The following is a 23,348-nucleotide window of genomic DNA, read 5'->3' as shown; positions in this document are numbered from 1 at the left end:
TAACAGGAGAGCTGGCCTTGTCATGGGTAATGGGAACCCATAAAACCTTGCTTCAGATCAAGTGCTAAAACTCTGTTACAAAACTCTGTAACTCCGAAGATAAGTTACTCAAATAGTGTCCAATGTATATGCAACTGTTACTGCTTGGTGGTCAGGAGAGATTTTCATTTCTGAAATGCACCTACATGTGACAGAAACACAAAATTCTGTAAGCACTCTGTGGAAAAAAAGAAAAAGACGTCATCCATCTAATTTAAATGCAAGAAGGAAAGAATTAAAAGCATTCTAGGCTGGTCAGGAGGGTAGGGGGCCCTGACACACCCTGCTGTTTCCCACTGAGAAACAGCAATTGTACAGTTTTGAAGTTTGGCCTCACCTTCCACAGCTTGACTTGCTCCACAGGTGACGAGAAGCCACATATGATGAATTCTCCCATGGGGCTTGTCATCCAAATGACAGCCGCTGTTCTGAATCTTTGAGCTGGAGCAGGGGTACGGTACAGCCTGCCGTTACGTGCAAAGCCGGTGAGGGTGGCTGACAAAGCCACAAAGTCAGTCCTGTGTCTCTGCCCAAGCTGTCTGCCTTTAGGGGAGGCCGACGCTGCTGCCCCTTTGCCGATGGTGAAGGAAGCTTCTGCTGGTGTTCTGGTTGACCCCTGCATGTTGAATGGGCACCCGCTTGCCTTTTGTCTCAGGTGCCAAAGAACTTTGGCCAACCTAGTAGCTTATGCAATTTTCACAAAGCATGGCACCATCCTCTTACAATTCTTAGTGGAGGATTAAAGCTGCGATTATGTAACATAGCTCAAATGTTCTTGGGAACGTGCTTTCGCTCGTGTATGCCAAAATACTTTGCTCTTTTTTTATGGCTATATTGCATTAGATAACTGACCCTTATGAAGCAATGAACAAACAGTGCTCTGAAGAGTATCAGATAACATGAACCTTTAATATCTTGTGTTGACATTACTATTAAAAGAATTACCTTGAAGAAGAAGAGAAGAACAAAGACACAATCCTAAGGAGGCTAGCCAGATCCTGGGAGTGGGGTTACTATTTGGATCAGAACACAAGCTCCATCATTCAGTTTGGACCGGGGATCAAGCTGAGTCATCCTCACCAAACCAAACAAAATGGCCACCAGTTCATGCACCTGAACAAGCCCCGGCTAGAAAGGGTGTTCCCTGAAAATCCGCCTTGGCAGTTCAATACTTATGGTAAATTCAAAATCCTTCACATAAGAAGGATGCCTCTCCCAATCTCTAGCCTACACGCTTCTTTCTTCCCCCAGTATTGATGTCCTTGCCCCATGGGAAAATTGAACTTTTGTGAAAGGTAGGTATAAACCTTCATGGGATAGTTGTATTATTTTCAAGTTATGTATTATGCAAGTATACCAGGAGCTAATTCAATAACACTTAAGGTTTTGCAACTGGGACATTTTGAAATATAAAGATAGAAACAGAGCAAGCCAGAAGGGGCCTCCTGGGCCATCTAGTCTGATCCCTGACTCCGCTCATGACATGCCTACCATGCCATGCCATGAAATGAGATAGGACCTTATCTCATTTCCTATCTTATTTCATGCCATGCCATGCCATGCCATGCCATGAAATGAGATAGGACCTTAAAGTAAGAAAGGTATTAAATTCTTTGTGAAGTTGATGACATTATTTCCAATGATCCTGAATGAGAGCTCTTTGAATGGAGCCAAATGAGCATATATGTGTGCAGCCAGGCCACATGTTCTTCACCTGACTCCCCACACTCCCTGGCCTTCTTAAAAGGTGCTCTCCAGCTTTCGGCTGACCTGCGGAGTTTTCCATCCAGAGTGAAGTGAGAACAGAACAATGTCCAAGTCCAGGAAGAAGTTTATTGCTTTGGTAGAGAAGGCAATTGCTGATGGTGCACAGATGGCACCAGAAGAGCTCATGTTCTCTTATAAGGGGATTTTGTATCCTGCTACTGTTTGCAGTCCAGCTGTCTTCAAAGCTCTTGAGTCCTTTGAAGCAAGGAGGGATGATGTGATCCTAGCAGGATATCCCAAGTCTGGTAAATAGCAATTGTTTGCCATTTAATATGTATTAGCCTGGATCTAGCATTAGAGTAGACGCATTGGAATCAATGGGCCTTAGATCAGTCATGTCTAGCATTGGTCGCCTTAATTTCAGTGGATCTCTTCTGTGTATGGGTAAATCTGGATACAGCCCACCTTGTTTATAATAATTGTAAACAATAGTATGAGAGTAATGAAAAGTTGGGGGCCACCCACTATCTAATGGTCTCTATTCCTCAGTGGAATGGAGATGGCTGATGGAATGGACTGGGGGGACTCTGGATCATTTTGGGGTTACACAGGGGTGCAGCAGGAAGCAGCAAAAGAAGGAGTGACACACATCTGCTGGTGTGATGGTGGTTGTAGACCCTCAGTGGGAGAACATGTGGTCTGCATACTGAAGGTCCTTCCTTCACTTCCTGATACCATTACTTCTGTGGGACAAAATCTGACATGGTGTGAAAGCCCTGCAGTTAGAATTTATTTTTTTACTACCAGCAGTATAGGAGATGGGTTGGATTGGACAGCAATTGTGATGGCCTCTTTCTGGTCCCATACCTTTCTCTAAGCCTTTCCCCCATTTAAAATCCCCACCACTAAAGTTGCTATATATCTATTTACTTACATGCTGCATGATACCTATAATTTCCCCCATCAGGGCAAGTAGCAGATGGGGTAGGAGCAGAAAAATGGCACTGGGGCAGGTTGATTTCTCCACAGTCCCGATCTGAACTCCTGCATGGCTGTTATTAATTCCAAAAAGAAGCCAGAGGAGCATAACCACAGATGCTGTGCACCATATCGTGTTCTTCCTTCAGTGATGACAAAGTCCTTTGCCTGAAACTTCTGCGGTACAGCCAGTCCGAGAAGCTAACACTGGATAAAGTGAACCGACCAATTGTCAGTCTCAGTGTAAGGAAGATCCAAATATGGGCATAAAAACATTAGTGGAAAAGGAGTAATTTTGACTACTGTTGGGACAATGTCTTATGCATCAATATTCTGAACACGAAGGATCCTCTCTTGTGAAGTGGGTGTGATCTTTATGAGTAAAATATGCTGAGTTCCATTTCTTGAGTCCCACAGCATTTTGGGAGTGACATGTTCAGATTTGCCCATACATAAGCCTCAGGAACATTTTCCATGATGACCATCGAACAGTATGATTGTTAGGTGGTAGCCAGCCTATGATAAAGGCCTGAAATATTAATAGGTGATGACTCTCACACTGTTTCCTACATCACAAGATTAGAAAGTGCAAAGATATTTTTTAAATAAAACAATTCCCTACATTAGAAAAATATTTCAAAGAAATAAGAAAAAAACCTCTATCAGGCAGAATGTGGGTTGATTTGATATTTGGGAGAGAAAGATGGAATTACAAGCAATTCTACCAACTCCTGAACAGGCTACAAACAAAAGGAAGGAATAATTATTGCAATGAATTGATATGGTCATGGCATGCCTGCTTTCTAATTTATAAGAGGAGTAATTAATTTCCACACCAAACCTTGAGCCACTCAGATTTGAAAGCAGACTTAATTCAAAGTTCATATTACCTGTCAGTTAAAATGTGTGCAATGTGGACAGGGTACCAAAGTTGTGTGGAACAATTGACAAAGTCCTGGTTTTCCAGATGTTTGGGCAATATGGAGAGGCATTTAACCTTCAAGAATTTCCAGTGACAGTTGGAATAAATGACTCAGAGATTATTTAGAGAGTCACCTGAAATCCTTGAATACTGAGACTGCAAAGGATCAAGTTAAAGGGAAGTTGCAAATGAACTGATAGTTACTATACGCAGAAAAAGTCATAAATATTTAGTGTGTAAAAGGCAATGTTGTGTGTGCAGGATGATAAAGCAGAGGGTTTTAACAACTTCCCATTTTAATCTATATACAGTGTTAGTAAAGTTATTGGATAGATTATATATACAATTTTCCTATGAAGATACAGCGTGGCTTTAACATGATTATCTTACCCGAGCACATGCCAACTGGGCAAGGATATTGGGATTGCTACTCAATTTTTTTAGAAGAATTGGTGCACCAACAAATTGAATCCATGCTGTCATAAAGTATTTTCTCCCAAGCCAGTGAAACGCCATGTCAGCATATGGCAGAGGAACCTCAGCACAAGGAGTGAAAATGGACAGTTCTGGGATTAAGGCACGAGAGCAGTGAAATACGGCTGGCATGCCCTGTTAACTCATATCCCTGTATAGGTTCTCCAAAGACTGTGTAAGGGCTGAATGTGAGGGCCCATGCACTGGGCATCAAGATGCTAGCTCTACTGATTGTAAGTGGAAAGTTTTGCATGATCGAGGAGCCTGCTTTCTCCAAATTTCAGCAAGAATACAAACAACAGTCTAAGAATATGGCAATGTAACAGCGGGACTGCACAAAAATATCCTCCAAACACTATCAGAAAAAAACTTGTATCAGCTTAAACAGATTTTAAAAGCCTGGGGAAATAAAGAGATCCTTGTCCAGTGCCAAAGTGGTAAAAATGGGAGGGGACAGGTAACTCTCCTTGGCTAGAGTATTCCGTACAGCATGGTGCTGGAAAGTCTCTCTCCCCTCTCAAAAGCAGAATGTGATTTCGTACTGTTAGCATTCATGAGTTTGGAACAGAATGTGATGAGTTTTTATACCAGATATAATCTGAAATGCATAAGTTGCATATCACTTAATTGGTGTTTGGATTATTGCTTCAGTGTGCTCTGCCTTTTTAGCTCTAACATGTGAGTATTTGATTAAAATAACATACATACCTCTCTATTACATTCACCCCCACTCCCTTTCTCAGGTACAAATTGGGTTGGTCAAATTTTAACAGATTTGGTACTATCATCAGCAAAGTATAGTGAAGACTCAGATAGACTGGATGATGAAGAACAGGAAGAATTTCCATATCTTGAAGTTGGAGATGCGGAGAAATATCAGGTTTGTTTAACTGAAGAAACTGGATGGTGTACGTAAATGTGCAGCATCCAAAGAGACACTGAAAGCCTGTTGTACCCAGATTATGCTGCTGGTATTGTGCGAAATGTCACTTATGCTGGTGCATGGCTGGAATATCCCAGATGGATGCTTAAGCCTCTATGAGCCTGCATAAGCATTATGATCGGTACCAGAAACCCAAATTTCTGGCCAGTCGACAAAACCCATTAGGCTGGTAAGCACGAGGGACTGGGCCTTCTTAGTGGTAGCCTCACACCTTTAGAATTCTCATCCCTGAGAGATACATGTGATTTCATGACTGCTGGCTTTGAATGAAAACAAGGCTCATTTATTCCAGTCTGCTCCAACACTTAAAATTTCTGTTTCTGCAGGTTTGTGGTTGAACACCGTTGTGAGGACAGTGGCTGACCTCACACTTCACAATATGCAACCCTGCATGGTTTCTTTTCAATTTTGCCTGGATGTGCCTGCAAGATGATTAAGTGGTTTCTATACTAAAGTGTTTTCTACCCTACTTATTCATTTCTCCTACTGTTGCCATATATCCCATCAGGAACTATGCCTGAAACTTAATCCCAGCTGATTTTTCCAGGGAACTCTGTGGCAGACCCATGGAAATCATGGTGCTGGAGTTGGATGACCAGAGAATCCATGGTGAAGCATGGAAACCATAGAACAGACTGTTGTTTCTTATTATGGTTTCTGCAAACCAAATTTACTATGTTGAAATACCAGGCTTTGGACAACACAACAGGCCATCTTTTTCAAGAGAACACCATGGCTTGTCATGTTGTATGAACTTGCCCAAAATGTCCAGAAAGGCAGGTTAAGAGTCCCTTAAAAATAAAAGGATACTTGCTTGGGAATAAATACCATTGAATGTTGAGCTTTACTTCCGAGTAGATATGTATAAAGTTACATGGCACTATTGACTTTTCAAATCTGTGTTTAACTTTTTATTTGAAATGCTAACATTTTATTAAGTTTTTTGCTTTCTTCTTCTCTCCACCATTCAATTTATGAAAGAGGATGGCAAATTTACCTTCCAGAAGAGTTATGCTCACCCACCTTCTCCCTCATAATCTCCCTGAATCCGTGTTCAAAAATAAAGCCAAGGTGAGTGAATCCTGCTCTGGAAGTATTTCAGTACTACCCATTGTCAATGGCAAAACAAATAAATACATTTTGAACATATTGTAACATGCTAGACTTTGCTTGTATATACTGTTGTTTCATTTTGCTTTGTTGTTTAGTATTTGCATATGTAGGCATATAAGAGCAATTTCAGATGTTACCTTGAAGCAGATGAAAGATGGAATAGTAATAAAATACGCTTCCTGTTCCTCTATGTTTTTCTCATCTCAACGGGAACTTTCATGGTCTTTTTTTACATCAAGGATATTGAACCGTTTTCAGCCTGAGGAACACATTCTGTTGCAAAGAATCTCTCAGGCTGCATCCCAGCAAGAAGCTGGGTTATAGGCAGTTGGACCAACATACCCACACATTTTAGCATAAATTCTTACTCCTACTAAGTTTCAAGAGAAGCATTTCCATCTTTAAGAATGGGGAAAAGTACACAAACACTGAGAAAACACCAAATGAGCAGCAAGCAGGGAAAGGGAATGAAGCCATAGGAAAAAGAAACGGCCATGGTTATCCTGGGAACCCTGGAGCTCCCTGATCCATTAGCCCAAAGTTCAACACCTCTTCCTTACATGCATTCACACATGCCTGCAAACACAGGCCCTGTTCTTAGAGCCATCACTTTTTCCACTGGAGAGGCCAAGGCTTTATAGGGGAAGCAGGAGCTGCAAAGCCCTGTCCACATTCTGTTCTCCTTTCATCCATGGCACATGCAAGGCATTCTTTCTCTGTGGGATAAACGCTAGGGGTCAAAGGAGGGATTACTTGGAATCTGCATCTAGCAGTTGCTCTTTTTTAAATTTTCACTCTGGAGTAGGTGCAAGGACCCCAATCTTTATGCTGGGGAGATAGAAGGGCTTTTAAGATCTGCATTGCCCACCTGCATGCCTTCTTTACAGTCCAAAAGAAAGAAAAAAAGAGAGATGTTTTGCCTTAAGATGTGCTCTGTATGTTCTTCTCCACTTTGCATATGGAGCTTCAATACCCATGTCTAAACTCATTCTTCACTATCTGCAGAGGGATATTGCATTAGGTCAACAGAATTTTGGAGGCTTTTAGATGTTCGGTAGAGTTATTCTAGGTCCACAGGTTTCCATAGTATTTCAGCTAGCAATGCCCAACCAACTTGCAGAATCAGAACTGTGACAACTCAGGCTCCAAAATGGCCTTTGAGTTTCTCTGGTCTGTTTCCATGCCAGACCAGTAAATTGCCAATTCACATCACTACAGTTAGCTGTAGCTGATGTGGGTACTCCAGTTCACGCACAGAAACTGTCTGCCTACAAGTGATCCCCATTCAGTGTAATGGAAAGTGAGATTTTTCTTCCCTTTAAATGAATGGCAAGAGAAGCACCATGGTGCTTGGGAGCAGGGCCAAGAAGAATGATAGGCCTGATTTTATCTTTTACTTTGTATTCCTAACCCTGTCTATGGACATTCTATGGTATTTCTCTTAATCAAGTTATTCTCCTTCTCTAATCTGACAATATCAGCTCCAGAAAGATTTACATATTTATACATTTGTATACTTGTAAATATGTATTCTTTAATATAAATATGATATATGTACATTATTGATATATGTATGATATACGTAAATTATAGATCCTGCTGCTAGTAAGAAATCCAAAAGATGTGGCTACCTCATTTTATCATTTTACCAATCGCTTGGCTCCTCTTCCCTCTTATGAAACCTGGGATGGGTTCTTTGATGCGTTTATGAATGGAGAAAGTAAGTATCTTCATCGTCTAGCTAAATACACTGGGCTTAATCTACAGATACCTATGCACAAGCATGCTCCTAAGTGAAGTTTTTAAAAGATGTATAATTCCATTGCCTCATTCACAGAATTTTATGAAACCTAGACTTCATCATAATAATCCACTTCTAATCCTCCCACTGTTTCCCCACCACTTCCTGCATCCTGTGTCTTAGCGTGGAAAATCCGTGAAGAAAGAAAAGATGTAATTTCTGCACAGTCCCTTTGGATTCATAGCGCTGGTATTTAGTTGGAACAGTCTGACAGCTTGACCAACATATCTATAGAGAATGGGTCCTACGTTTTAGCAGATGTGCCCCACAAAAACTCATTCTGTCATAGTGGGGAGAGGTACCAAGAGCAAGAAACCACCAAGAGTAGCAGGGACAGAAAGAAGGAACTCCAGCCATCATCATTCCTTTGGAAGACAAAGCCCTGTGAATGTGGGGCAGTATAGGTTCAAAGAGGAGGAGGTGGGTGGGGATTTGAGACCCAGGAATTAGGCATGACCTGAAAAGGTGGCCAGCACAGGTTCCTGTGGCATCCAAGGAGACCTGCAGTCTGTGAGCTGACCCCATGGAAAGACTAACCTCCAGGGAGAGGCTTGGTAGTTCACCTGGCTTGAAGAGGGCAAGCCCTACTAGCCAGAATCATGTCTAGTAGGGTTGTGACCATGCTCTTTCAGGATGTTCTTGCCCAGAGAACTAACGATTTACAAGTGGTTAAATAAAAAAGGTAATTGACCTGAAAGATGTCTTAGCAGTTTGATCACAAAGAGAACCAGATGTCAGGCAGCCAGTAATAACTACGTCAAGGCATCACCTTACCTACATTGTCAATAGCATATCGAGAAGTTCAGAATCTCAGTCCTGAAGGCCATATTGGCCTTCATGGGGCTCCAGTTTGACCCTCTGTGGTTTCTCAGAAGGCCTTATCCAACAAAAACTGTACCGTTCCTCCCAGAACCCTCAGTTATTTATTTATTAAAACATTTTATGCCGCCCCATTCGCCGAAGCCTCGGGGCGGCTTACAACAATAAATTACAATAAATATGAACATTAAAAATCCAAAAAATACAATATAAAATAAGTTAGAAATGGGCAAGCTTGTAAAAGCTCCACATAGTGGAAAATGTCTGAATAAAGGGCAAATGCATTTGTTTTTGGTTGCAATTTACATCAGCTGATGAAGAAAAAGGTTTGTGAGGAAGAAAAGAGGGAATTGAATGACTCAGGAAGTAGAGACCTTTGCCTACTAAACCCTATTACATTCAGAAAGAATGTGAATATTCTAATCTGCAGTGGGCTCTTCCTTTCATCATTGCACGATATTTTTATATTTTCTTACAGTGCCCTGGGGCTCTTATTTTGACTATGTCTTTGAATGGAACAAGCACATTGATGACATAAATGTAATGGCAATCACATATGAGGAGCTGAAGAAGGTGAGTGTAATGCGGTGTGGAGGATGCCCTGCACTTTGGGGAGAGGAATTCTGGGAACGACCGTTCAGGAAAATGCTGGCTGATGGTCTGCCCAAGTGGAGGTCATCACAGCAGCCTAAAGACTTGTATTGCACATCAAACGTCATTCTTTCTTTACTGAGACTTGTGTAAGATAGGGGAATTACAACACACTTGGATGGAACCAAATGACTAGAATCAGTTCGTGAGTGGGTGGTTCTTCACTCCTCCAATGTCGGGCAAATCCAATCCTTGCTGCAGTAATTACACGTAGAATCAAATACGTTGCTTGTTTATCAACATCATCAGGCACAATGCCTAGTAAGAAGACTTCGGGTTTGAATACTAAAGATTTTTGTAACGTTTCCTCAAGCCATTTATGTATTTTAGCCCAATTTTTTTTGCCTTATCACAAGTCCACCACATATGATAAAAAGTACCCAGTTTATGTTTATTTTATTTATTTTTATTTATTAAAACATTTTTATGCCGCCCCATTCGCTGAAGCCTCGGGGCGGCTCACATCAATAAATTAAAATAATTATAATATAAATTAAAATATAAATATAAAATTAAAATACAACAGTACAGTATAAAATAAGCCGCCCTGGCCAGATAAAACCAATAATGTTAACAGTTAAAATGCCGCTTGAATAAAAAGGTCTTCGCCTGGCGCCGAAAAACAAATAACGACGGCGCCAGGCGGACCTCTCTAGGGAGCGCGTTCCATAACTTAGGCGCCACCGGGGAGAAAGCCCTTGTCCGAGTACCCACCCTCCTAATTTCTTTCATGGAGGGTTCCCGGAGAAGGGCCTCCCCCGCCGATCTCAAGGGGTGGCTGGGCATATATGGATGCAAGCGCTCCTTCAGGTAACCAGGACCCAAGCCATTTAGGGCTTTATAGGTCATCACCAACACCTTGAATTGGGCCTGGACTTCAATGGGAAGCCAGTGAAGCTGACGGAGAACTGGAGTCATGTGAAAACAACGCCCAGTCCCCGTCAGCAGCCTCCGGGTCGAGGAGCACTCCCAAGCTGCGAACCTTGTCCCTAAGAGGGAGTGCAACCCCATTCAGAACAAGGTTCAGTTCACCTTCTCCAAAGCCAGAACCACCAACCAACAGGACCTCCGACTTGTCTGGATTGAGCTTCAGTTTATTGGCCCTCATCCAGCCCATTACCTCGGCCAGGCACCGGTTCAGTACAGCCACTGCCTCACCTGGATTGGTGGAAAACGAGAGGTAGAGCTGGGTATCATCAGCGTACCGATGGTTCCGCAGCCCACACCTCCTGATGACCTCTCCCAGCGCTTTCATGTAGATGTTGAACAGCAATGGGGACACAATGGACCCCTGCGGCACTCCATGGCATAGCTGCCATGTCGCAGAGCCATAGTCCCCCAGCACCACCTTCTGGAACCGGCCATCGAGATAGGAGCGGAACCACTGCAAAGCAGTGCCTCCAACCCCCAATCCCGCAAGCCTGTCCAGAAGGATACCATGGTCGATGGTATCGAAAGCCGCTGAGAGGTCCAGGAGAACCAACAGGGACGCACTCCCCCTGTCTTTCTCCCTGCACAGGTCATCGTACAGGGCGACCAAGGCAGATTCAGTACCGTACCCGGGTCTGAAGCCAGACTGAAATGGGTCCAGATAATCAGTTTCATCCAAGAGTGCTTGGAGTTGTCCCGCCACCACTCGCTCTAACACCTTGCCCAGAAACGGGATGTTGGCCACTGGTCTATAATTAGTGGCCATCTCTGGATCCAGTGATGTCTTCTTCAGGACCAGTCAGACTACCGCCTCCTTTAAAGGGGCAGGCACCCGACCCTACCTCAGAGAGGTGTTAATCACTTCCAAAATCCAGGTCCCAATCTCGTGCTTGGAATTATTTATTAACCAAGACGGGCAAGGGTCCAATAGGCAAGTGGTGGGACGTACTCATCCAAGCACCTTGTCCACATCATTGGGCCGCAATAACTGAAATTCATCCAATAATTCTGGACCAGACAGTGGCATTGGCGTCTCCCTTAAAGCCTCTGTATCAATAGTGGAATCCACTCGTGACGAATCTGAGTGATTTTCTCCCTGAAATGCCTGGCAAAGTCATCACAGCGGGCCTTTGAGGGTGGAATCAGGTCTTCTTTCGGACCTGGACAAACCAGGCCATGCACCACTCGAAAAAGCTCCACCGGACGGCATTGTGAGGAGGCAATGGAAGCGGAAAAATATTTCTTTTTCGCCGCCCTCACCGCCACAGCATAGGCCTGATAGTGGGCTCTCAAGTGTGTTCGGTCAGATTCATCACGTGATTTCCTCCACCTACGCTCTAGCCGTCTCCCAACCTGCTTCATCGCCCTCAATTCAGGGGTATACCAAGGGGAAGAGCGGGCTCTGCCCGGTGGGAGAGGGCGCTTAGGAGCGATCGTGTCTACAGCCCTGGTCATCTCCCCGTTCCACAGTTCGACCAGAGCCTCGACAGGAGCACCCGTCTTGTCAGCCGGAAACTCCCCCAGGGCCTTCAGGAATCCTTCCGGATCCATCCGGCTCCGGGGGCGGACCCACACAATCGGGTCTGCACCCTTACAGAGGGAGAAGTCGCTCTCGAGCACAAACCTCACCAGGAAGTGATCTGACCATGACAGGGGAGTCAAACATAAATTCCTCACCCTCAGACCACCCTCTTCCTGCCCCGTCGAGAAAACCAGGTCCAGGGTGTGTCCACGTTCATGGGTCGGGCCGATGACATGTTGAGACAGCCCCATGGCCGCCATGGAGACCATGGAGTCCTGAGCCGCCCCGGTCAGATCAGTCTCGGCATGGAGATTGAAGTCCCCCAGGACCAACATCCTGGGGGTCCTCAACACCAGGTCCGAGACGATCTCCGTCAGCTCAGGCAGGGAGACTGTTGGGCAGATGGGTGCACGGTACACCAACAGAATCCCCAATCTGTCTCGGTTGCCCAACACCAAGTGGAGGCACTCCAGCCCCGGACTCGAGGGGACCGGAAGTCCCGTGAGGGAGATGGCGGCTCGGTAAACCAAAGCGACCCCCCCTCCCCTCCCCTCTGGGCGCGAACAGTGCTGAACCAGATACCCGGGCGGGCACAGTTGAGAGAGGGCAACATCCCCCCCCTCTCCCGTCCAGGTCTCCGTTATGCAAGCCAGGTCGGCCCCCTCATCCACAATCAAGTCATGGATGAGGGAAGATTTGTTATTGACCGACCTGGCGTTAAGCAACAGCACCGTCAGGCCCGAGGGGTGGCTGACGAGACTCCCTGGCACCCTCTGGCTGGGAGCAAAACCAGAAGTAGGGACAGGTGTCAGCCATCTGTCCCTCCTTCTTCTATGCGGACACGTTAAGCTCCCACCGCTATAACGTCCATTGCCCAAGACTACCCCAATGGCAGCGCCCATACGCTCCCCAGGAAGCACAAGCGGCAACATGGCCAGGGACGACTCCATAAAACAGCTAAAATTATAAAAACAATTAAAAACTTACACTGACACGCAGCGTAGCAGGAAGGCTAAAAATCACGCAGGCAAACAAAGCCCCCTGGCCAGCCCAGCCCCCCCCACTCGGCACCCAAATGGCGGCGCCCCCGCCCTTCGGCTGACGCCCTTCCCCCGGCCGCCGCCGGCGCTTTTCAGGGCGCGGGGCTTCCTCCCTCCGACGTTCGCCGCGCCCGGCCACGCCTCTCACACGCGCCGGGCGTGGCGGCAGTCAGGGCAGGTGGTGGAGTCCGGGGTGCGGCGTTTGCTGCCTCTGCCGCTGCCGCGCGCGCAGGTGCCGTGTGCGCGGTGCCTCTTCTGCCGGCGCTCAGAAATGTTTGCATTTCCAACATCCATTTAACGTATTTGGAAACACCTTTGCTAATCTATTTGGCGATAAGTACCATCTATAAACATTTATAAAGATTTTCTTTATATGAGGTTGCTAAGGTTACCTTGATATTTCTTTCCCACAACTTTTGCCATTTCTGTAACTCAATATTATATCCAAAATTTTGTGCCCATGCTATCATAGTTTCCTTAACTTGTTCATCTTCCATTCTCATATCCAAAAGAAAATTATACAGTCTTTTAATCATTTTTTCATCTGATTTTAAGATCACTTGGTCAAATGTTGTTAATTCCTTATAAAAACCCCACATTTTATAATCTTTAACATATCTCAATTGTATTTGAACCTTATGCTACCAAGAGATATTAATACCCTGCTCTTGTAATTCTTGGTTCGATTTCAATCCTCCATCATTATCCAAGATATCATCATATCTCACAATCATATCAAAATTCAATGTGTTTGGATATACAAGAGCTTCCATAGGCGAAAGCCATCTTGGCAACTTAGCATACAGTTTTGTCTTTAATTTTTCCCACACCGACATTAATGACTTTCTAATATAGTGATTTAAAAAATAACCATGTGTCTTACATTTCTTATTCCACATATAGGCGTGCCAACCCATTTGTAGATCATGCCCTTCAAGATAAAGGATTCTCTTATTTCTTAAAGTTATCCATTCTTTTAGCCACGTTAAGACAGAAGCTTGATAATACAACATCCAAATAGGAAGGCCAAAGCCCCCATTCCCTTTGGCCTGCTGAAGCATTTTTAATGTAATCCTTGATTTCTTCTTTTGCCATACAAATCTCAGATTTTGGGTGTTTAGATCGTCAATTTTTTTAAATCAATTTTTATGGGAATTGTTTGGAATAAAAATAATAACTTTGGTAATATATTCATTTTAACTATTGCCATTCTTTCCAACAATGATAGTTGCACATTAACCCATTTTTTCCAGATCACCCTTAATTTCCTTAAGTAGTTTATCATAATTATCTTCTTTCAATGTAGTACATTTAGCTGTAAGAAAAATTCCCAAATATTTAATCTTTTTAACAATTTGAAGATCTACTTGTTCCATCAGAGTTATTCTCTGCTCCAGTATGAGATTTTTCACAAGCAATTTTGTCTTTTCTCTATTTATTGGCATCCCAGTAACTTCACCATACTCTTCTACCTTTTTAAAAAGTTTAGACATTGTTACCAAAGGTTCCTCTAGAATAAAAACTAAATCATCTGCAAATGCTTGCAATTTATAGCTTTCATCTCTAATTCTAGCACCTTTAATATCCAAATCTTCTCTAATATTTCTATTTAACACTTCTAAAATCAATATAAATAACAGTGGTGATAGAGGACATCCTTGTCTTGTGCCCTTTTGGATATCTATAGTATTTGTAAATTCTCCATTAATTATTATCCTGGCAGTCTGTTTTTGGTAAATACTTGATATTGCATTAATAAATTTTCCACCAAATTCCATTTGTGCTAATTGTTGTTTCGTGAATTGCCAGTTAATAGTATCAAAGGCCTTCTGTGCATCAAGAAACAATAATGCCATTGGCTTTTCAGAGTGAACTTCTTAATATTCTAAAATATCCAGGCTAATTCTCATATTGTTCCTCATTTGTCTTTTAGGTAGAAAGTGATTTTGATCTGAGTGTATAAAGTCTGTTAGATAATTCTTCAATCTTTCTGCCGTTACAGAGGCAAAAATTTTGTAATCCACATTTAGAAGTGATATAGCTCTATAGGTTTGGATCTGTGTCAAGTCCATATCTTCTTTCAGTATTAAGGTAATATTTGCCTCAGTCCAGGCATTTGGTATTTTAGCATCTGACAACACTGCGTTGCATATAGCCTTAAAAGGCATAGACAGGGTTCCTTCAAAAGCTTTATAGAACCCTGCTGGTAGGCCATCCGGACCAGGAGTTTTATCATTCTTTTGTCTCTTGATCGCCTCAGTTACTTCTGTCATTGTTATTTCCTCATTTAATATTTTTTGGTATTTCTCTGACAACTTTGGTAGATTTCCCTTTTGAATATACTCATTAACTTTCTCAATTGGAATTTCTTTATTTTGGTACAGCTTTACAAAAAAGTCTTCCACTATTTTCTTAATTGACGCACTTTGTAGCTGCAGTTGTCCTTCTCCATCTTTCAATTTATATATTAGTCTCTTTTCTCTTTCCTTCTTTAGTTTGTAAGCTAACCATCTCCCTGGTTTATTAGCATTTTCCAAAAAGTTCTGTTTAGTCAATTTCATTTGTTTGGTAAGTTCATTTGTATCTAAGAGGTTCAATTTGTGTTTTAAAATATTCGTTTGTGTCTTAAGGTCTTTTTTGATGGGGCTTTCTGAAGCTCCTGCTCAAGCTTCACCAATTCATCTACTAGTTTAAATTGTTCCTGCTTTCTCTTTTTATTTATTTTTGCTGAGTATGTTATTATCAGACCTCTAACATATGCTTTAGCCGTGTCCCAAATATTTTGCAAAGAGGTTTCTTCAGCTTTATTAACTTGAAAAAAAATAATTCCTTGGTTATTTCTTCTTTAAAATTTTTATCTTTTAATAAAGCTTTATTAAATACCCATCTGGGTGTTTTTGTTGTCCCTTTCAGGGCCATGGTTACAGGATCATGATCTGCCCAGATATTTGTATCTATTTCGGCTTCTAACAAGTCTGGAACTAAGTCTGGAGTTATCCAAATCATATCAATTCTAGACCATGACCTATGTCTGTTTGAGACAAAAGTATACTTAGCAGAAGGTAGATTTTTATGTCTCCAGGCATCTGTTAGTCTGAATTCTTCTAATATATTAAAACAGGACTTTGGAAGTATCCTCCTACCTTTCTTCCCCTTAGTCTCACTCTTGTGGTCTATTTTTTTTATCTACAATTGCGTTGAAATCTCCCATTAAACACAGAGTTTGGTAGTCCATTTGCAAAAGTAGAGTATGTACTTTTTGATAGAACGCTTTCTGGTGATCATTTGGAGCACAGATCACAACTAGAAGCACCTTTTTAAGTTTCATGGTGACTTCAGCCAACAAGATTCTACCATCTTCATCTGCTAGAATATATTTGGAATCTAATTTTTCCTTGATGTATAATGCCAAACCTCTTTTCTTTTGGTGAGCAGAAGATAGAAATAACTTTCCGAGTTTTGGATATTCCAAAAGCTTACTATGTTGTCTCTTAATGTGTGTTTCTTGCAGACAAATTACATTTAGTTTCAGTTTTTGAAGTTGAGAAAAGTCCTTCTCCTCTTAGAGGGTGCATTTAGTCCATTTACATTCAAAGAGAATAATTTGATTCCTCCTTCCATTTTAAAAGCCATATTTATAAAATATATGTTTATCTGTTTATGTTTAGCCTTCACGCTTCTCCTAGAACTTATTTTAGTTGGAGAGGTCTATCTGCTTCCTCTCATTGCTCCAATGGCCAGTGCATGTTTGTGTGGGCTTCAATCATAGTCTGCAATAACGTGGGATGGAAGAAGACCCTGTGCCAGCCGTCCTACCCTCACCCCACACAACACTTCCCCTACGTTCTTACCTATGCAGAGCAGTAAAAATGTTCTTGGTTGAAATAGCTTAGCTAGTCAGTAAGCATGGCCAACATCAAAGCAGCTCCTTCACTAACACCTGTGTTATGCTGATCTATGACCGTAATAAAATTAAATTGAACTAACTGTGTGCAGCAACTGCCTTTCCTCCTGTGAGGTTGTGCTACTAGAATGATCCTTAATTCCTATCCTGCAGGTATCTTAGTTTCCCACTCTGTTTGGGGGCATGTCAGGGAGTCTAAGAACCTGCAGTTTCTTGGCCTCTCCCAACATGTGTTCAAACTGCCCTGTTGTCAGCTCCATTGTTGGCAGACATTGGAGAGCCCTGCAGATGTCTAAGGAAACCTCCACCAGTGGACCAACCTTTCCATGGGTGGCTCTCCATGTCCAGTATCAGACAGGGAGGTCTACAGGACCAGTGACCCTTTGGCCAGCCTTATGGGAAGCATAAGATTGTTCCTCAACAGAACAGCTGAGGTGGAGCTCTGAAGGCTGATGAATGGAAAGGGAGGAGGCCCTTTGCCTGCCTGCTGCAGCTGCTGCAGCTATTAGAGCTTCAGGGCTGGCATACATTTCTCTCCATATTGGGAGTATATCTGGGTACTGGGAGGGTATTGAATCCTGCCCTTTGTGATCTGCCCAGGGCACCTCTCCTGCTCTCTTTACCTCTATTTAACTCAGGATGGTGAAACCTAAGAGGTTCCACAGGGCCTGGTAGGGAACATCTGACAGGGGACATCTCCACCTTCAAGGATGAGAAATATCTCTCCAGCCTTTTAGGGAGAGATCTGGTCTGATCCACTCTGATCTGATCTGATCCTAGTCTATCCTTGGAAATCTGACCTATCCTATCCTATTCTTGGAACTCCCTCCCAGGGACCCAAGAACTGCAACAGAATGTTTAAATGAAAAAAATGCAATTACCAATATCAAATTCCCATTAGCCTGACCCAGAACTGATACTTAAAAATGGATTCAATGGTATTTCTTATTCACTGGTGTGCTTTGAAAATAAGAGCATAAAGAGAAAGATATCCTCCCCATTTGCTTGCTTTTTATTTATTTGTTTGTTTCATTGTTGTCGTTGTTGTTATATATCTCTGTCTATGGTACACTTTATATTATTCTGGGTATATGAAATATATGACTTTGACTACAGTTAAGCCTTGGTAAATATCATTATTGGGTAAGATGTCTGTAAGAAGACTGGATGAACAGACTTGGTATTGTTCGATGGGGATGATGTGTATAAATTGTCAATACTTCTCCTAGTGCTTATTTTAAGTAACTTAATTTGTGGTCATACTATTTTGAAAATATTCTCAGTAAGTAATCAATTGTAACTTTGCATATTTTACTTTCTTTGTTTCAGAATAGGGCTTTGGGAGTGAAACAGATAAGTGAATTCTTTGAGGTGCACTTAAGTGAGGAAGAAATTCAAGGGGTTGTAGACAGAAGCAGTTTCCAGGCTATGAAAGAAAACTCTGAAAAAACCCATGGAACATTTGGCGATATCCTTTTCCGCAAAGGTAACATTCTAAACAGCTTCAAAGATTAAATGTATTTCCTGCTAGATTTTAAAAACAGGTGCTACTGCATGCTTCCAGCCTACGACAATTCCTATAATCTTCCCTCCCCTAAAAATATGCTTTTGTCAGATTATTTATTTATTTATTTATTTATTTATTAAAACATTTTTATGCCGCCCCATTCGCCGAAGCCTCGGGGCGGCTTACAACAAAAAGTTAAAATAACATTTTAAAATATAAACAGTAAAATACAAATATATAATATAAAACATACAATATAAAACAAGCCACCCTGGCCAAATAAAATTCAATAATATTAACATTTAAAATACTGCTTAAATAAAAAGGTCTTCGCCTGGCGCCAAAAAAACAAATAACGACGGCGCCAGGCGGACCTCTCTGGGGAGCGCATTCCATAACTTCGGCGCCACCGCTGAGAAAGCCCTCCTCCGAGTAACCACCCTCCTAACTTCTTCCACGGAGGGTTCCCGGAGAAGGGCCTCTCCCGCCGATCTCAGGGGGCGGCTGGGCATATAAGGATGTAAGCGCTCCTTCGGGTAACCAGGACCCAAGCCGTTTAGATTGCATTGTAGATATGGCTTCCATCTGGATGCATGGCTTCACCCACTAGTCTGTATCCAGAATATTGTGCTTTACAGATTGGTCTGCATATGCGAATGTTCAAATGAACCAGTTTTAGGCATCCATCTGGATTCAGAGAACTGTAGTTACATTGTCAGGCTCAGTGAGAACCGGAGCATGGGTCTGTATATACCTCTGATGAGAGCTCCCAAACACTAGGTGTTGGGAATGAGACTGCCAGGTATTCTTGGTGCACACTTCTGGGTTGTGCTGATCTGGAATCTGAATGAAGGGAAGGAGGCAGAGGAGGCCTGGGAAAGTGGCACTCCAGTCCTTGCGATGAGAGAATCAGAGCAAAGCTGGACTAGCTAGAGAAACTATTAGGTGGTCAAAATTGGCTGCTGAAGTGGACACAAAGAGTGCTCATCAATGGCACCTTCTCAAATTGGGTGGTGGTAACTAGTGGGGTGTCACAGGGTTCAGTCCTGGGCCCAGGGCTCTTCAACATTTTTATCAATGATTTGGATGAGGAAGTACAAGGAAAGATAATCAAATATGTAGATACACAAACTGGGTGGAACAGCAAAGATGCTAGAAAGAGCAAAGATCTTGATAAACACTGTGCTGAAAGCAACAGAATGAGATTCAATAAGAACAAGTGCCAAGTCCTCCACCTAGGAAAAAGAAACCAAATGGATCAATACAAGATGGGGAATAGGTGGCTCAACAGAACTGAAAAAGACAAAGATCTCAAAGTGTTTGTGGGCAATAGGCTAAGTAAGAGCCAAGAATGTGATGCTGCCACCAAAAGGACAAATGCTATTTTGGGATGCATTAACAGAAGTATTACTTAGAAGTAGTAGTTCCTCTATATTCCTCACTAATCAGACCTCATCTGGAATATTGTGTCCAGTTCTGGGCACCAAGATTTAAGAGATGCAGAAAAATTAGAAAGGGTTCAGAGGAGGGCAACAAAAATGTTCCAGAGTTTAGAAACACTGCCCTATGAGGAGAGACAGGGGGAACTGGGCATGTTCAAGCTTGAGAAGTCTGAGGGGGGACATGATATCCCTCTATAAGTACCTCAAAGGCTGTCACAAAGAGGAAGGTCAAGATCGCTCCTTGGTGATGCCAATGTGAAGGAGACAGAACAATCAGTTCAAGTTGTGACAACCCAGATTCAGGTTGGGCATCAGGAAGAGCTTCCTCACTGGCAGAGCAATACAACAGTGAATTCAGCTGCCTAGAGAGGTGGTGGGCTCTCCCACACTAGAGACATTCAGAAAGAAACTGGACAGCTACCTGAATGGGATGGTGTAACGTGGTGTCCTGCAACAGCAGGGGTTTGGACTTGATGGCCTTCATGGCCCCTTCCAGCTCTACTGTTCTCTGATTCTCTGAAGGCCCAGACCCATGCTCTTAGCCACTACACCGCTCTGGCTCTCAGATCAAGATGGGCACTGGTGGCAGCCTTCTGGCTGTACCCCTTGATTGGAAGACAGAGTTGTATGTGCCACCCAACCTGTCCTGGACCCCCTAAACTAGTGCAGTGCCTCTGGTATGGCGGAGGGCACTATCCCATCCCATTGTACATCTTGAAGTATGTTTAGAGTACCAGTCTTGCTGACTTTGGTAAAAGAGATGGCATTCGGTTGCCATCCTGCCCTTTGCCTCCAGCAGCAAAAATACCTCAGGCCAGCCACTTGTCTTACCTTCAGTTTCTGAAGATCTGTCTGGGCCCTCTTAACAGCACATAACCACTCAACAGTGGGCAGGATTCCCTAAATGCTTGGCTGCCTCTAACCTTTTAATGGGATTACGGATGCCCTGCCTGAAAGGCTGAAAAAACATAACAGAAAAAGAAATCTAAAGCTCTGGATTGTTTTCATTCTATTCCAGTTGAGGCATGCCATCTCTTTTTAAATGACAAATGTGTACTAGGAATTCAGTAGTGTTGCATATGTGCTTTTTGCTATAGTCCAGACATTACCAAGATAGTCCAGATATTACCCAGATGGAGTGGTATAGTACTATTCTATGATTCTATGAGCTTATCTGAAGGCCATTCTCCCCAGGTGCTCAGGCAGGCTCTGAGAAGAACCAATACGTACAGCTGTTGGGTTGGGGCATGAGAAGGGTGCTCTCAGAGTTGGACAGACCTCTTGATCCCATGATGGGACGTCGGAGAGAAAAGTGAGCCAGCTAGAGGGTTTGCATACAGGGAAAAGGCATGCTTGCTTCCAAAGGGATTGGGCCCTGATATACTCAAAAGGGGGGTTTCTGGAAGTAGTTGTTTAGATTGTGTTCAACAAACTTCTCTGCACATGCTCAGAGATACATTCTGTGGTGATTGAGTTTATTGGATATACTTTGGTGAATAAAGAACCTTTCACAAAGGAACTGTCTGTTGCCTTGAATGTGTGAAGGGAGGACAATCCCAGCTCATGACATGAGGCCTGAGAAAGAAATCGATTCAGTTCAGAAATTGATTTTAAGGTGAACTTAAAAATTTAAAACTTAAATTTTGCCATTTTGAAGTGGGACATGAGCCAAAACTCAGTTGTCCTTTGAAATATGTATATCGACAAATTTGTCAATGGATTTCTCCAATTTAAAAATGCTTACAAAATGTGTATTTCAGGGGAAACTGCAAACAAAAACACACATGTTGGTGAAAGTAACCTTGACATGCATTATATCAGGAACATAACTTGCAACATGATTTTATATTAGGTAAATAGCATGATTAGGAGAGATATGCCCACAAATATGCAAACCTAAATAAAAAATCTCAATGTTTGGAATGTGCTGAATTTAGGATTGGTACAATGAAGCATGGAGAGGAGCCAAGATGGCATCCAGAAGCCTTGTTCTATTGGGGGATGCGCCAGATTGAGGGTAGATGTTGGGGAGACTGCAAGAGGAAGGAAAAAGACAGGGAAGTTCTACTGTTAAGTGTTTGCCTTTTTGATCCATTTCCCTTTGTGTGGGTCATGGGGTGTGAATAGTTGACTTTGCTGATGCTACTTCCTATTTTGAACCTGACTCTGATTAGTGGTAATTCCACAAGCAGGAAGTCTGCTCACCCCTGTTGCAGAAGTAAGACATTTCATCGGAATGTATTGGTTGATAATATTATGGATGTTCACACATTTACTCTGTTCAGGTGCTGTTAGTGATTGGAAGAACATTTTCAATGAAGAACAGAACCAGAAAATGGATATGACATTTGAAGAACGCTTAGGTGGGACAAAACTGGGAAGAAAGTTAAAATATGAGGTGTACTGCAAGGATTGAGGTCAGCAAGAGAACTGCTGAAGCACCAGCCCCTACCCTGCAATCTCTTAATTGCTTTCCATATATCTGAAAGTAGGCACAAAGACCACAAAGCTGAATCATCTGCACTTGTGCCCAGCAGCAGAAATAGACTTCCTTGAAATTATGGGTGAGGGCCAGCATAGTACAGACGCATTCCTCCCAGCTTCACAACTAAAGTTCCAGGTATACTGGCTCTGCCCTCATTTGTTCTTCTTGTGCATGCTTCAGGTAGTCTTTTTTTATGTCCTGAATGTATTTTTATCAATATTGATTGATTATGCTGCTAATAAAAAATAAAACTGTTTAAAAACTTCAGGGGTTGTGTGTGTCCGTGTGTGCAAACAGATTTCCTGAAAACATCATGGCTGCTGGCCAATCAGTGCTGTGTTCCATCAGCTTTTGGGGCATGTTTTCCAGCTAGCCTTGGAAACAGAAGGTGCATTGAAATTCAGGTCGGACCAGCTTCAGGTATCCTCAGGGTGTGGGTGGAGATCCAGGGCCATGTCAAGGTGACTGGACCTTTTAGGCCCCTTTAGGAATGTTTTCCTTGCCACCTAGAGCTGAAAGACTGCCAGACAAATGTAGCAAAGACGCTGACATTTTCATTCTCCAGAGCCTACCTGATGTGGCTTCACTTTGCACAATGATGCATCTGGGGCATTAAAGTGGGTCCGTGCTTGTCTGCTGCAGCTGCCCAAGAGTCCTCTCAACCCAGTCACTCCATCACCTGGAAGACCCAGTGGTGCCCACCAGCTCTGGAGGAAGGACAAAGGCACCTGACCCAAATCTGGAGCTAGTTGGACTCAACATGCTGAGGGCAGTTCCTAAGTAATTCCACTGCTCTAATTTCCCCCCTGTTACTTTACACTATATGAGCATTTTCTAAATAAAATTGCATTTTTGATGGGTCTTTCCCCATTTGCCACAGCTCCTGCCAGGGCTCAGACTTGCGAGGGGCATGTCATAGCCCCCTGCCCCTGGAGGAATCCTCTCTGGAGGACACTCTAAAGCCTCTAGATCCACACATCCCCTTGGATGCCCGGGCTAATGAAGAACATCCTGCCCCTTTGGGACAGAGGGGTTCAGGTCTTCCCCTGGAGAGGTGGAAAACTCTCCTTC

General features: G+C 43.0%; 1 protein-coding gene across 1 annotated transcript; it reads left to right on the top strand.

Moving 5' to 3' along the window:
* Nucleotides 1-1,849: 1,849 nt before the first annotated feature.
* LOC123018755 (sulfotransferase 6B1-like) lies at nucleotides 1,850-22,208 on the top strand. The gene is made up of 7 exons (XM_044421109.1): nucleotides 1,850-2,051; nucleotides 4,864-5,000; nucleotides 6,045-6,134; nucleotides 7,770-7,896; nucleotides 9,275-9,369; nucleotides 18,173-18,329; nucleotides 22,078-22,208. Exons 1-7 carry the CDS (start codon nucleotides 1,850-1,852, stop codon nucleotides 22,206-22,208), a joined length of 939 nt encoding a protein of 312 aa, XP_044277044.1.
* Nucleotides 22,209-23,348: the final 1,140 nt, after the last annotated feature.

This window comes from Varanus komodoensis, unplaced genomic scaffold (assembly GCF_004798865.1).
Source record: "Varanus komodoensis strain SLA01 unplaced genomic scaffold, ASM479886v1 scaffold1, whole genome shotgun sequence".
Classification (NCBI taxonomy): domain Eukaryota; kingdom Metazoa; phylum Chordata; class Lepidosauria; order Squamata; family Varanidae; genus Varanus; species Varanus komodoensis.
The sequence above is the reverse complement of the archived record's forward strand: the minus strand, read 5'-3'. Positions and strand labels throughout refer to the sequence as shown.